This window comes from Astatotilapia calliptera, chromosome 7 (assembly GCF_964374335.1).
Source record: "Astatotilapia calliptera chromosome 7, fAstCal68.1, whole genome shotgun sequence".
Lineage (NCBI taxonomy): Eukaryota > Metazoa > Chordata > Actinopteri > Cichliformes > Cichlidae > Astatotilapia > Astatotilapia calliptera.
Window position 1 is genome coordinate 37986242 of NC_137428.1, and position 16127 is coordinate 38002368.

Consider the following 16127-nt stretch of genomic DNA (forward strand, 5'->3'; position numbering starts at 1 on the left):
TGGCCTTTTCTCATAAATGTGGCTGTTTTTTCCTGCAAATGTGCTTATTTTTCTTATACATGACCCAAACACAATTCATGAAAATTTGTTTTTTTCAACTAACTTTTCCAGCTTGGTCTCTACTTGTCCAGCCCCTAATTTTTAGCTATTTATTTATTTTTAATTCCTCCAGTGGCACCAATAACTTCGTCACAAAACAGCTGCTTGTTCGTTCGTGTGGTTAAAGTTTTGCACGTCTTTCTTTTGGGCGCTTTTATTATGGAAGGCTTGACCGGAAACATGGCGCCTGGCCGCCTTTAGCTTATCTCTTCGTGGTGAGATGGCCGTGGAGTCTCAGAGGTTCCTGTGAAGTCGAAACGGGCTCTGTGGACAGACAGCAGGAGGCGAGAGAAAGTCCCTCGTTCACGGTCCTCTTCGGCCTCCGTGTTTTAAATGATATCAACGGTAAGACGGAAACAAACATGCACGTGTCTGCTAGCTAGCTAGCTAGTTAGCGCGCAGGTAAACAAGCAGAAACAAAAACACCGTGAGCGCTCGTTTTGTTGGTTACGTTCTCCCGCCGAGGGGGAGGGGCGGGGGGAGCAGCAGCAGCGGCAGACTGGGTTAGGTCCGTCTGCCGCTGCTGCTGCTGCCTTTCTGTCTGGGACACTGCTGCCTTTTCCGTAGAAATGCCTTTCCCGGACGCCCCCTTGTCTTCCGCAACTCTGAGGCCCCTATCCGCCCCTTTCCCCTCTCATCTGGAGCTGTAAATAATAGTGAGTATAAAAGAAACCGAGCAACATGGCTGACGCTGGCCCTGCAGAACCTGCTTGGTCGTTTTGTCAGTGCAGATGATGACTGTATGATGATTATTGTGTACATATTTTTTCTAACTGAGCAGATTTGCTCGATGCTCATCAGACTCCCTTGCAGAGAATAAAGGAAGAGGTGTGGGGGCTCGTGCTGCTGCTGCCATGCTGCAGATTAAAAACAGTGTGTGTAAGTCAGCCTCTGGGTTTGCTGCATTGTCTCAGTCAAATGCAGCCAATAAAGTAATTGGTTTTGCATGTTACTGGAAGCGGATTTAAATCCTCCAGCCTGATGGTAGCTACGCCCCCTGTGCCAACTTGTAACCAAATCAAAGCAAAGGTCACCTGGAGGCTGGTCCCCCAGGTAAAGCTGTAGCTTACCTGCTGTTGCTTCCCTCACTGAACAGAAAATCAGTAAGGTTTGGGAGTGAATGTGTATTTTTGTCTTTGTCTTTTTGTTTTCTTAGCACCCCAGTGAATGTTAAATATTTGATTTTCCAGTCCTGCTTTTTTGTGTAACCTGAAGGTGACACCGACTCTACCTTTTAGTTTCTCTATTTCTATTTTAATTTTAGCCTACCTGTGTGTCTCTCCTGTTGTTTATCTGCTCTGATGTATTTTTGCACTAGTAAGCCAGTCACTGCACCTCCTCCTCCCTCTTCCTTTTCTATTTTATGTCAGGGTCCAGACCTCCAGTGCTGAAAAATGAAGCAAAAAAACAAACAAAACAACAACCCTGCAGTTCCTCTAATGGCCACTAGAGGCTCCAACAGTTGTTAAAGCTGTTAAAATGGCCAACTTTACAGTTTACAAATTTTCTTGAAGCCAGTAGTGTCGTGGTTACTTTGTGCACTTAGCAAGTGAAAGGTTGCTAAGCTCAAAGCTAATATGCTTTAATGTTGCTACAGTCACCTGTTTCAGCATTCACCTGTCCGTCAAAGAGGCCATGCCCCTAACTTTAAACCTCAGCAAAATCACAACAGGTGACTTATATAAACGTTATGTAGACTGTATAGTTGCCATGCAGGTGGAAAATATCCATAAAGACCAAAACTGTTTTATCAGGTTGCAAACATTTTAACATGATGGTCTATGAGGACTGACTCTGTTGTAACCAGCCTCTAGTGGGCATTAGAGGAATTGCAGTTTTTGACACTTCCACGTTACATCATTGTTATCATGGACAATGATGTCCCATTGTCCATGGGACATCATTGTCAGTGATGCCTGTAGTCTGTAACACAAGCTGACAGAGGTCAGTGATGATCATACAGTCGCCCTTCTGGTGTTTATTAATGAAAGAAAACCATTTAAAAAAACATGAAGAAAATGAATAAATTATATAAAGTCAGCATAATAAGAATCTAAATGAGTGGCTATGCCGTCAAAGACACCAGAACACCAAACCTGCCAGAAACCTTTTTGAGCTCAGTGTTACACTGTTTAAAAGCACATGTTAGGGAAACTCTAGATTTATTTTACTTTCTGAATCACGACCCTGAAGAACAGTTTGGGCAGTGCTGGGACTTGATGTAATCCAGATGTTTTGGGAGGTGAAAGAACCCCAGAATTCCTCCATAGATTTTTCTAGTCTGGGTTTCCTTACGGTACCCCTACAGAGTGTGTGAGTACTCGTATTACTGTTGTTGTGGAGACGGATCTGTTCACGCAGTCACATTGCGGGGATGTGCAGCTCTTTCCAGTCCCCGTGAGCTCAGGTGTTAAATCTTTAAGGTTCACACTTCGTTACAGGTTAAGCTCGGGAATGTTGTCAGCCCTGATGGGGTAATTCTCCAGGAAATGAATGCAAGTGAGCTATTAGTTGGACCGAATGACGCTGATTCGTTGCTGTCCAGATTTCCTCTTCCCCTCAGGACGGCAGATGACTAATCCTGTGTTGCTCCAGGCAACGAGAGGAAAATCATCACCAGCTGCAGCCAAGCACTGCAGAGCGTCTCTGGTGTTTCTGGTGGGTTAGTCTCCTCTGCAGGTGAGCGGGAGCGTGTTTGAACATCTGCTCTGCTGATAAAACCATCAGAAAACCCGTTTTTCTTTCCTCGCTAGTTCTGCTGCCCAGCACCAAACCATTTGCTCTCTTATTGTGAAACGTGTGCTGATGGATCAACCCAACGAGTGAGCAATCAGTAGTGAAGGAAACATACAGCCTCTGAGGCCGGTTTCACAAAGATGGAGCTTGATTATGGTTGATTTAAAACGAATAGAATACCTTCATACTGAAAGAACACATCCAGCTGCTTACCCCAGTAGAAAATGTTGGTTAGAAGAAGAGGAAGCTCACAGGGAACGCTTAAAACGCTTAAAAATGGTGCTGAGGTTATGTGGTGGGGTTTTTTATTTTTTTGTTTCTGTGGATAGATCGTGAACAGGATGTCAGCAGTCAGATTCGGGCAGTTTAGTAGTAAATCATGGCATTTTTGCTAAAGTGGGCGTTTATAGAGATTCACAATGGCTCATTCTTCTGCAGAAGTATACAGTGTGGAAACGTTGGGCAATGTTAAATAAAATGTAGTATAAAATCAGACTGCTGTTTTTAAACAAAGTCAACATCTGGCTTGTTAGCTCGTTAGCTTTCACGCGTCTGTTATTTCACTGATGGCCTCAAAATTATTTGAAATTTCAAGGAAATTTGCGATAATGATGTAAATAGGTAAAAACAAATACTGAACAATATTTTTGTGTGATTGCAGCTTGCAGGCAGCAGCGTTACTGTGTTATAGCAGTGATGAAGCATAAGTCAAATAACAGTCAAGAACAGAAGTTGCCTATGTTGCGTTTTCAATGGAAACTTTAAGTAAAAGTATAGTAAAACTGCTTAATAATAATAATTCAGGTAGTGTAACCTTCACATAATGAAACTGAAAAATATTTTGTACCTGGGATGTTTCCTGTTAACCAGTTACTTAAAGCCCTCCTTTTCTACCATGCAACTGCATCAGTAATTTGGTCCAGCAAGCGAGTGCTCCGTTGTTTATTATTAGTCATTTGTTTATGCTAATAACATAAACAAATGTTATTAGCATTTATTTATGGAGGCTGAGACGCTGCTCTCGCTCTCACGGATGTCTGAAGTTTCGTTTTATGTTTAAGGGAACATAAACTCATACCACCTTTATATTATATGACCTTTTTGTAATCACTTTAAAATTTATAGCAGTATTATTGTAGACTGCATCATGTGTCACAGCCCTAATTTTTATTCATTTATTTATTAACCTTTATTTAACCAGGAAGATCCCATTGAGATTAAAAACCTCTTTTTCAAGGGAGGCCTGGCCAAGATAGGCAGCAGCAGATGTCTCACAGTTACAGAAATTACTCAAACACAGGCAGCAACAACACACATGCAACAATAAGTAAAAGAATACAAATAAAATAAAATAAAATTTAATAAAATTCAAATAAAAATAAAAAAGTCAGTTAAAATGACAATCAATCTAATTGAAACACTTGCAAGTTATGGACTTGGCCTCAAGGATTCGTAGTTTGGATTTAAAAGCACTTAATGAAATGAATTCAGTCATTTTCCATTCCTTCTGCAGTTTGTTCCAAGCCGAGGGGGCTAAATGGACAAAAGCTCTTTTACCAAGTTCAGTTCGGGCAAATGGAATCACCATAATCCAGCACAGGCAAGAATGTTGCAGCAACAAGCCGCTTCTTTGTATTAAAAGAGAAACACAACTTATTTTGAAAATCAAATCTCAATTAGCAGTCACTTCAATTGCTCGCCTCAAAGCAGGGAAAAGTTCATGTCACAACCAGTTATTTTGCAGCTCAACCACCAGGCCTGAAGTAGATTCGAAAAATCGTTGTCAAGATCGATGAAGAAGCGAGGGATGGACAGACGTACAGAGATTTCCCACGTTGTTGGGAAGATGGCAGTGGAGTTCAGTCGGGGCAAGTCTTGAAGGTGTAGGTTTGAAGTCTTGAGCACAGCAGACAGTGAGCAGTTAGGGGGTCAGATGTGATACGTAACAACCCGCATACAGTTAAATAATACACTGCAGGCCTTCCTCCCAGGCTCCACTGATTAATAATTGAAGTCTCATGTTCAGGACATGAAACCTGCTCTCTCTTTTCCAACGTGAGATACAAGGTGCAGCGTGGCCTGTTGCCAGTTAGGAAAAAATATGTAATATTCAAGGAAAAGCTTTTGTAGTGCATGTATAGAGGTAGGTCTTTAATTCTAATTACTGATTTGACCAGTTCCCGCCTGATGGTGGATAAATGAGCACTTGTGTTGTCAGTTTTCAGATCAGGATATTGACTACAGATTTCACGATCTTTCGTCATCTTCAAGTGTTTGACAGTCAGGCGGCGTGCCGTGTCTAATTTAGGCATGTCTGTGAGCAAGGCGGTTATCCACCCACTGGTTGTTCTGGCAGAAACAGCGTTTGTGTGTTGGTTCAAGCTCCCGTCTGATGAATAAAACAAAGTTAAGAGGGTCTGATAAATATTGCAGCCTGCGATCAGAGTTCAGGGCCGATGCTCAGTTTGGATGGCAGATTCATCTCTCTGTCCCTTAAACCTGTTCTGAATATCCTGTCCCTCACCTGGAATTTGCTATAAATCAATAAAATCTGAGGGAACAGGTGTGCTTTGAAGATGGCTGTCAAATGGAAGACTTCTAGTAACTACCAAATTTACAAAACTTTCACTGGTGGATTTTAATTACGTGTTTAAGTAAAATTGTCACAGTTTATCACAGAAAATTAGTTTGAAGTGCCGACTTACTATAATCATGTAAGTCAAGATCCATTGACATGCTTCTTTTTATTTAATATTTTAGGGTTTTGTGGCTGTTTATTTTTCTTTGAAGGCGGTATTGAGATTGTTCGTGGGTCAGCTCTGGCTCTTGGGTGTGTCCCGATGCTTTTGCCTGAATGTAATCTTCCATATTTTGTCTAGATTTCACTTTTTAAGGTTTTTCTACTTTGTTATTTGTTTTTATTCGCGATATTCTGCAGTCATGCAGATGTTGTTGGGTCTGTTGTGGTAAACTAAGAGCCGAGCCCGAAGGCAACGCCGTCAATTTACTGGTCGATCTGTCAGACCTTAACAGAGAGAGAATTTAAATATGAAGATGTTATTGTGATGTGATCACAGCATGGAACTTCATTATGACACATGTCATTTACTGTAACATCAAAAACATTTAGGGTTATTTTCTGAGTAATACGAGAAAGCCATCGGTGCTGAATAATTGTTTAATGAAATGATTTCTGTCACAGGTTTGAATCTGGTTTTGCTGAAGAGGGTTGAGCAAAACGAGCTCCAGGTCCTAGAAAGCGACCTGCTGAACCGCTCATCAACTGTGCTGAATACTGCAGACTGGGTAACCACTGCACAGCCTCATTAACCGCCTCAGTTTGTCTCTACTTTTAGATAAAATTGGTGTAATTTTAAAGCCATTATGTGATGATAATTATAACACTAATTTTTTGTTGGGTCTTTGTGGATTGATGATGCACATTCAGTCGTGTGTGAAAGAAAGTTTCCACAGGACTCTCTGCAGCTCTGTGAAAAACGAAGTGTGTCCTGTGATTCAGAGGCTTGTAGACTCACCTTTAGCAGGAGTAACCTGAAGTAATGTTTGACTATCAGTCCCTCATGTTCTTGTGGAGGAATTTTGACCCACACTTCTTGTGACGTTGCTTCAGTTTATTGATGTTTGCAGGCATTTGTTGTTTCACAGCTCTCTGAAGGTCCCACCACAGCATTTCAGTCAGGTTGAGGTCTGGACTTTAACTGGGCCATTGCATCACCTCGATTCTTTTTCGGCCATTTTATTGTTGATTTGTTCCTGTGCACACTTGAGTGCTCCAGACCACAAAACTTACAAAATATCCAGTTTTGGACCATTCTGTTTTTGATTAACAACACCTTGATGCTACTTACCCTCCTAATTCCTATGCAAGCACTTAGGGTGAATTTAGTTTTTCACAGGACTGTAAAACTGGCTGACATCCAGCAAAGACAACAAGTTAATCTTACGGTATTTAACAGAAATGAGTGTTTTTTTGTCATTTCTGACATTTGTCAGAAAAATCTCTCTTAATCCTAAGGAAATGAAACCCCAATTTAATAAAGCTTGTCACCAATCATATTGGTGATTTGAAGTTTCTATTTAGTAGAAAGTGGGATGTTATTTCATAGATTTGGACCACACTCATCCTCAGCTTCACATGTAAGAATACTTTAGTTGTGTCCCATCATCTTTCTGATTCTTACGTCTGGGATCTGGTTGCATAATTGTGTGCTTATTAAACATTTTGTCTTCCGTGAACAATACAAATGAAAACAGTCACGGTATCAAGGTGCCGAGCCTCTAGGTGTAAGTGTGTGCACCATAGATAAAGAGCTTAAGGAAGGAAGAAAAGACTGAGGCTGTGTGCAAGTGGGTGTGTGATTGGATGAAGTGTATAGTGATTTGAGCTGAAGGAAAAAGTTCAGTATAAAAATGTCACTTCACCTCTTCCTCCCAGTGCACATAATATTTGATACCAACATGTTCTATGTATGTAAAGATATGTGCATGTATTATACAGGCAATAGTAGTTAGCGCAGCTTGATCAAGGAGTATTATATTTAGTATTAAAATACTTAAGCAGTTAAATGGGGTCAGAGTTGTTGAGTTCCCCCCCCTGCATCTGGTCTTTGTGCCCCACCAAGCTCTACTTGTGTTGGACCTGTTTGAATGGAAAATTCCCAAAACAGAAAGGCTCTGACATCATGTTTTGTTGATCATGTACAAACATTTTCCACCACTAGATGTCAGTAAAGTCACAGATAATAACTCCTCTGTGTTTTGTTTTGTTTTTTGTCCTTGGCAGGTTTGAGCTGTAGCTGTGTGGCCGGGCAGCCTGGCTGCCCCCCTGCCTCCAGATGAATGAAGAACACTCCGGGACACAGAGACACAGCTGATACAGGTCAGGACGCCCTCACTGCCCCGACACACACTGCTGCACAGAAATAGTGTTTGTTTTCTGTTGCATTTCCAGTCAAGTCCAGTGTGTTAGAAATGAATACAGATAGTTGACCAGTCTTAATCATACCTCGTAAGACCTGTCATTCAAATCCAAAGATGGTTGTAGTGGTGACTTAGAGATACTGACAACTGCAAGCAGCAGTGATGAGTAGAAATTCCTGTTGTACTTTTAATGAAGTCAGCCTGAGTGGTGCATGCATTGCTGCTGCACTGTGGTACAAAGTCTCTGTGGGCCACGCAGCCACAAAGAAATTGACAGTCATGCAGAAGTGCATGACGGTGAACTCACTGTGAAATGATGAAGTTCATGAAACTTAGAGACTCACAGAAACTATAACACGCCTCTTTGGGTTAGGCGTGTTTGGATCTCAGAGGGTTCATTCATTTAAAATCTCCTTGAAACTTGCTGCAAAGAGAGAGTCCAACATAACCAAGTGTTTACTTTTGAAGCCCTAAGCTTTGGTCACTGTGTTTAAATGTCTCAGCGTTCACAAATTAAAGGCTAATGTAGCCACTGAAGAACACAGGCTGAGCCTAAATATTCAGTTTGGACTGTATATGAGACTCAAATTAAAGCAGGTGAATATTTTAAATGAATTATAAACTTCATCCGTCTTTCCAGTTTCTTAACTATTTACCTGTCTTGAGGTTGAGGGGGGAGGGGTCAAAACTTACACAGGGCAGACGGCAGAGTAGTAAGCTGACAGTCACAGTGCTAACAGAGACAACCACATGTTGACAACCACACACTGTCAAATCCACTGCAATGGCCAGTCTAGATTCGCTCAGTGATATAAGATGCATAATTTTGGATTGTGGGAGGAAGGCGAAGTATCTAGAAAGAATCTGAAGAAACGACCCGGTGGCAAGCTTTGAGGTGACATCATATCACAGTTTGAAACAGCAGTGTTGAAGGGTTAGCAAAGACTTTACCATGTAAAAGCAGTTTAGGAATCTAGCCTACTTAAATTAGGGAACAAAGGTGGAGCGCTATCAGCTGAACATGAGTGATCATCACATCTTCTTCTTTAGGCTACGTCCACACGTACACGGGTATTTTTGAAAGCGCAGATTTTTCTATACGTAAATGCCATTTTGGGTCACTGAAAACAGAATTTTTTAAAAACTCCTGCCAGGCTGGAGATTTTCAAAAACTGTTTTTGCGTTTACGTGTGGACGAGGAATACGGAGATTCAGTCACACAATGTCAAAGGTGTGCGCCGTTTTTCACGTCACAGCGTGCGCGTAATTGTTTACATGAGATGAATTTCTTCAATGGCGGACATAAACAAAATACTGTTGCTGTTAATCTTACTATCTGCAGTTTCACATACAAAAACGCAGTTACTGCCCCTCCAGTTAGAAAGACAGAGGTGAACTGTCTTTCTAACAGAGTGAACTTCGGACGTGGCTTCTACATTCAACACAAACGCTCTCACAACCCAAATCCTGGTGCTGGTTTTGAATAAATTAAATTTAAAAAAAATAATACAATCTATGTATGCTGTATGCATTTTGCTCTTTCCTAAGTTGTGAGTCCACACAACACTCAAAATACTGTCTTTAGTTATTAATATTTGAAATGATGAAGGCACTTGAAAAGTAACACCTAATTAGCTGCCTTTCCAGAAAAACAAAAACTTTTCGTTAGTACTTAAGGTTTTGTGAGGGTACAAAACCCTGTTTACTCTTTCCCTGCCAGGCTTCTAGACTTCTGATTGGCCAACATTTTGTTTTTAGTGTTTACATGTGAATGGAGATATGGAGGAAAAAAAAAAAACGAAAACAGAAAATCTCAGTTTTCAAAAAGAAATAAAAAAATACACCTTTACAGATAGATAGGGCTGTGCGATATGACCAAAATCTCATATCCCGATATTAAGACATCTATCGTCCCGATAACGATTTAAATCACAAAAATGTAACATTTTCTGTAAATTCTGTGAATCTCGGGCAGCTCGACTTGCGGGAAGTGTTTCCAGCTGCGCGTCATGTAGCTGGAGTCGAGTGTTTTAACCGACGCATGAAACGATACATTTTTAGACATAAGTTGTAAAGGCCGCCGTTTTCTTTGTGAGTATTTATTACACGGCGTGCTGCGGGGAAAAGCCTGTTCTAACGTTTGAGTCTAAGGTTTAGTTTTTAGCACCTGGCGGCTCTTTTTTACTTCTCATCTGTAAATAATCTGCTCTTTCACGTCATTCAGTTTCTTTTGAAAAGTCTCAACAGGATCTTGAGCTTTATTGTGAAAGGTTTATGTGGAACATAAACAAGCGGACACGTGATGGTGCTACCGTTGTTGTTGCTAACGACAACGCATAAAAACAGGTGCTTGTCCGTCCGTAGTGTGGTTATATAAAATATAAGAGAAAGAGAGAACTTTAAGAAATGAATATAGCCGCTACAGTGACCATCAAAACGGTGAAAAAAATATTGCCGTAAACAGTTTATTTTGCGACACCACGAAACAAACGATAGCGTAAAATGAAACGACAGACGTTTTTATATCGTCATCTGATATATATCGTTATATCGAACAGCCCTACAGATAGATATGCCTTTTGTATTGTTGGTTTGCCCTCTTCTGGCTATAAATGCAGCCTTTGGATGGTTCAGTTCTAATCGAATGTGATTTTGTTGTTGTTGTTTTTTTTGTCCAGTTTTAAAAGCATTAGAGCAGAAACACCAGTTTTCTTTCAGAGGAGGTTGATGAATGCTCAGAGCTGGTAATAACTGTGGCTTCCCGAATTACATCAGAAGACGTGCTGTTTGTTACAAAGTGATGCAGCAGTATGTGAGTCAGTGCCTGGGCGTTTTTCCACCTTAATTCAAATGTCTCTAATAAAGGCGAGCAGTAACAGGAAATATCCAGGACTTGGAGTAAATAGGCTGGAACACATAAAACCATCACCATTTTATATGAGCAGGAAGCTGCCGTTTGGTAAATGATCTGTATCGTGTGTTTCTCCTCAGGGCATGCAGGTGTTTCTGCCAATATGATGAAGAAAAAGAACCCGCACAAGTGAGTAAAGACGTGCTGCGGCTCATTTATTTTTATCCGGCCTGAATATTTGCTCTCGTGTGCAACTTTTTAAGGGCAGGGAGCATTGATTGTATTGTTTTGCATAAAGGAAGCATAAGAGCAGCCTCGGCCCGCCCACCAAAGTCCTGTCGCAGCCTCGACGCAACATCGTTGGCTGCCGGATCCAACACGTCTGGAAGGAAGGAGGAGGACATGTGATCTGGAAAGGAACTGTACTCGACCAGGTAACCAAAGGTTTCTATAAACTGTCCAATCATATGTCACTCCATTCTGTCTGTATACACCTGAGCTCACTTTCTTCTGTGTTAAAGATATAAAAGAACAATGTGACCACTGATACCACCACTTTTGAAGCTTCAGTGTTAACGTTTTGGCAGCTGCCATGTTATTTTTTTTGATAGCCAGAATTGACTTTAACTGGAGCTAATGCTGGCTTGCTTGGTTAGCATTGCACAGAGAGATGCCTGCAAATGAAATACTTGGATTTCACTCACCAGAACTAGAGCACACTAATGGGTGGTCTGTTTGTTATTTATTGTTGCTACTTACTTCTGAGGTAACTGCGAGACAGAAACTACACACCCTATAGAGAGGTGTATTTCAGTGACTTGAATTACTTAAGACAGGGGTGGGCAACTCCAGGCCTCAAGGGCCAGTGTCCTGCATGTTTTAGATCTCACCCTGGGTCAACACACCTGAATCAAATGATTAGTTCATTACCAGGCCTCTGGAGAACTTCAAGACATGCTGAGGAGCTAATTTAGCCCTTTGAATCAGCTGTGTTGGATTAAGGGCACATCTAAAACCTGCAGGACATGGACCCTTGAGGCCTGGAGTTGCCTATACCTGACTTAAGGTAAAGCTCAACAGAGTGGTAAAGCATTTCCTAACTTACATAATTAATTAGTAAACTATTTAAAAAACTGCAGTTTTAGGCACTTGGCCTTAATTTTTCTGTTGCTGTCATATTATTAAATATTATTATTATGTTACTGTTGCATTAATTTATGAGGTTGTGTGGACACAAGCACAAAAATTGGGTATTTGTGTCCCACAGGTGCCTGTGAACCCGTCTCTCTATCTGATAAAGTATGATGGATTTGACTGTGTTTATGGTTTGGAGCTTCATAAAGATGAGAGGGTTCAGGGACTGGAAGTGCTCCCCGACAGACTTGGTAAGGCTGAACATAATTTAAACCCTTTTATTTTTCTTCTTCGTCTAAAGGACACAGCAGACATGTAAACAAGTAACATGAGTCGTGATTTCATTTTGACCCCATCAGCTAAGTCCCGTCTGACAGACGTCAACCTGGCCGACGCCATGATAGGTAAAGCGGTGGAGCACATGTTTGAGACGGAGGAGGGTCCGAAGGAGGAGTGGAGGGGTATGGTGCTGGCCCGGGCTCCCATCATGACCAGCTGGTTCTACATCACCTACGAGAAAGACCCTGTCCTGTACATGTACCAGCTGCTGGACGACTACAAAGAAGGAGACCTGCGCATCATGCCCGACTCTAGTGAGTGAAATTAATTTTTAAAGAGACTTTGCCGAGCATTTGGATCATATTTACATATGTTGTCCACATTAAAGGCCATTTTCTGTTTAAACAAAATGAAAGTTGATGTGCTTTCTATGTGGTAAGGATCGTATTCTAAATGAACTATTCTATATTTTCTAATATTTCTGCTTTTAATTTCGTCTAAAAGTTGTGCTGCACAGTCTCACCTCCATGCATTATATATACATTGGTTAGCTGCAGTTGTTGGGCAGCAATTGGCTTTTGGGAGAAATCGTCCATCCCCATTCACGCTGTTCTTATTCATGGACTGTAGAAAAAATGCACTTTTATCAAAGCTGCTTGCGTACAACTAGTTTTTGTAAAGTAATCTTGAAGGATTACTTGTGTAAAGGGTCAGATTTACCCCTAACAGTAACCTAACCAAGCACAGTACTGTGCAGAAGTCTTGCTTCAACCCTAATTTATTTATTTATTATTTTTAACTACATGGCTTTTAAGGAGGCAGACTTTCTTTTGATTTTTGAAAAAGCGGTTTTCAGCAGTAGTTCTTCATCATGAGGCTTTTTGGAAATCTTTCAGGTTTTCTTTTGACATTGGAAACTTCTTCAAATATCTGAAAAAGACTATAGACACGAGATAAACAGTAACTGAACATCATGTCCTTGAGGAATAAAATCCAGCAAAGACCTGACACATGATGTTAGAGATGTATCTGGAGCTTCAGGTGTTTCATCTATTGTTTACTGAAGCCTCATCAGAATTGATTTAAGTGGAAGGATGGCTGTTAAGAAGCCATTCTTACTGAAGGGAAACGGGGAGACACATTACACAACAACTGAACTGAAAATCAGTTGCAACAGCTCTGACAGAGTGATGAATCTAAATTTGAAATATTTTGGTTCAACTTATTGTCAGTGTGTACAGAGGAGGTTGGGAGAGGTACAACAGTGAGCCATGTAAAGCATGGTGGAGCCTCTGTCATAGTTTGTAACTGGACATTATGGAATCATGAATCCAGACAAATACCATTAGATTTTGAATCACCATGCAATACCATCTGAAAAGCAATGATCCCAAATACACTGCCAATGCAGTAAAAGGATTGGCACATGGATAGAGAAACACACAAAGGAACATAATGAGTCACTATCAGGCCTTCCATAGAGCCCGGCCTAAACCTGACCCAAAGAGTAAGTGAGAATAAAAAGCCCATAGAAATGAAACTATACAGCAGATGGAGAAAAAATAAAACTAAGTGCAAAAATAAATGTCCAAATAGACTTCATGTCCACCCCTATTAGCGGGAGTTTGTAGGTCTTTAAAGTGGAACAGTACTTTCTGTCTCAGTGTTAGGACCGATTTAAAACGATAAACTGTGAGTTATGGGTGCAACCTCAACATTGCAAAATGGGCTAAAACCTTAAAATGCAAACATGTTGGTGAATCTGTAACATTTTTACCTATTTAAGAAAACAAACAAACACACACATCTGTTTTAGCACCTGTCTCACTTTCTCCTGCAGATGACAGCGTCCCAACAGAGAGGGAGCCAGGCGAGGTGGTGGACAGTCTGGTGGGTAAACAGGTCGAGTACGCCAAAGAGGACGGCGGCAAACGAACAGGCATGGTCATCCACCAGGTAGAGGCCAAGCCGTCCGTCTACTTCATCAAGTTTGATGATGACTTCCTCATTTATGTGTATGACCTGGTCAAAACTTCGTAAGACTCTGTGGATTTCCTGAAGCCCACCCAAACCCAGTGAGATGGAAAGAAAATGCAGCACACGTCAAGACATCTGAAGCATTTAACCCGGACTTGTTCTTCGGACCATCAAAGATGAAAATAAAGACTGAAAAGAAGATTTTTCACAGTGGGAAATTAGAACAAAGGCTGTTTTTGCGAGTCAACTTGTTTCTCTGCAGGAAGGTTTAAAATGGAAAAAAGACCTTCTTTAAACCCTTAAAATAATAGGAAAAAGTTACCTTTTAATAGGTCTAAAAGCTTTTGAAGCCCTGTATTACATTTCTGGAAAAAAAGAAAGTTATGTAAAAGATCAATTTTAGATTAGAAAATAATACAACATGGATTAGATTCAAGAAGAGGCTTCCTTTTTTTTTTTTTTTTTGTACTAAACAGCGATCTTGTGAATAGATCAATAGTAGTCATCTCTTTTTTGCTTGAGCATTTAGAGATTCTTCTGGAAAGATTTCTGTGTCATGTTTTCTACTGAAGCTCACCTGGCCACAGAAAAACAAGCAGACTCCCAGTGAAGAAATGTAGCCTGAAGCCGGTTGTTGGAAGGGACTTGACTAGAAATCAACAAATCAAACAGACTAGAAGATGAAGATGATGATTATGATGAAGATGATAAAGCAGAAGAAGGATTCTTGGACTGGAACATTTCTAGTCACGATGAAGGAGGAGTTGGTGTTTGGACTCAGACGCCACATCTCAGTGTTGACGATAACTTCTCCATCTGCCTAGCATTACCATGTATGGAAGCTCATTTCTGCCATGATTAAAAAATACTCATGCTAAAGGCAGTATTACAATATTTCTAAGTAAAAATTATGACGCCCTAAATCCGAATAATCAGATAGTTTTGAAGGGTAGCTAGATGCGCCGTTTGGTATACGCGTCACTGAATCATGAATTCATACATTCGCATTTCTGTGTGAATATGCAGAATTTGTAGTTCAGGCTCTGTTGGCCAGTAACGAAGGTAAACAGAGCAAAGCAAGTGAGGATTGTCTGACAGTGATTTAGAACATGACAGCCAGAAATGCTGGTTGTTCCCAGGGGTTAATTCAGCAAATACGTCCACAAACATCCAATCATTTTCACAATTTACAAGTTTAGTTAGTTTAGTTGTTCAAAGAAAATGATAGGGAAAAAAAATAATCAGAATCTTGACTATTTTTTTAGATTCATTTCCGACATCAGTTTTATTTAATATTACAAACTTTTACAAACAAAGCCAAAAGTATTCACTTATTATGTTGATGTTGAACTAAGTAAACAGTATTTCATTTTAAGATCAGATTAAATAATACTTTGACTTGCTAGCTAATATTTAAACTAATGATATACAATCCTTGCTCAGTGAGATAAAATCTTTGACTTTAAAACAGGGTCATGTTTCATAAGTCTGACTAAGCAAGGCTTTTATTGTTGGTTAGTTTTTGTTGTATTTAAATGGTCATTTTTTTCTTGGTACAAATGGGCTTCCATACAACAGAACTCCATAAGACAGGAAGTGAAACAAACTGGTTCCATTTTGACAGTTTAATGTCAAAGCTGGACTTTGTAAAGCCCTGGAAACTGTTGGCCCAAACTTCATCCAAGCCGGGTGGTTTGGTGACATCTCTCTGAAAAAGGAACTGTTGAAAACATCAAAATGACCTTTGGAAATATCCTAAACGCCAATTTGTGGCCCATCTGATTGGATGAAGGAAAAACTACATTTTTTGTTTGGCTCTTGTACAGAGAAAACCAAGCTTATTTTCATCACATTGTGTGCTACTCACACAGACCCCATGTTTAAAAAAAAAAAAAAAAAAAAAACTCCAGCAGTTCCAAACTGTGATTTAAAAAAAAAAGAAAAGAAAAAAAGTTTTTTGTTTTTGTTCTTTTTTTGCTTTCGTCTTTGCCAAAATCCCCACTTCTTGTCGTGAAGTTGTTTGATGTTAAAGATGATTGCTTTTTGTTTTCTGTTTTTTCTCGTGATTTCACTAAAGCCTTTGGATTTACTCTCGTGTTGTCTTTTCTAA

At 40.3% G+C, this 16127-nt stretch overlaps 1 protein-coding gene across 3 annotated transcripts; it reads left to right on the forward strand.

The window, feature by feature from the left end:
• The first annotated feature begins 264 nt into the window (after positions 1-264).
• On the forward strand, positions 265-14946 carry spina (spindlin a). 3 transcript variants are annotated; one of them, XM_026174528.2, is made up of 7 exons: positions 265-444; positions 7640-7735; positions 10768-10816; positions 10926-11061; positions 11895-12012; positions 12121-12354; positions 13881-14946. In XM_026174528.2, the coding sequence occupies exons 2-7, from the start codon at positions 7696-7698 to the stop codon at positions 14078-14080; spliced, it is 777 nt and encodes a 258-aa protein (XP_026030313.1). In that variant the 5' UTR covers positions 265-444; positions 7640-7695; the 3' UTR covers positions 14081-14946. The 3 variants fall into 3 exon arrangements, with proteins under 3 accessions (XP_026030313.1, XP_026030314.1, XP_080160635.1); XM_026174529.2 differs by lacking the exon at positions 265-444 and adding an exon at positions 578-755; XM_080304509.1 differs by lacking the exons at positions 265-444; positions 7640-7735 and adding an exon at positions 10500-10588.
• Positions 14947-16127: the final 1181 nt, after the last annotated feature.

Bases quoted from the DNA above. Each gene is read 5' to 3' on its own strand.
- spina (XM_026174528.2), top strand. From the start codon at position 7,696: ATGAAGAACACTCCGGGACACAGAGACACAGCTGATACAG. The intron at 10,817-10,925 runs GTGAGTAAAGAC...TTTTGCATAAAG, and splicing joins AAGAAAAAGAACCCGCACAA to GAAGCATAAGAGCAGCCTCG. The intron at 12,355-13,880 runs GTGAGTGAAATT...TTTCTCCTGCAG, and splicing joins GCGCATCATGCCCGACTCTA to ATGACAGCGTCCCAACAGAG.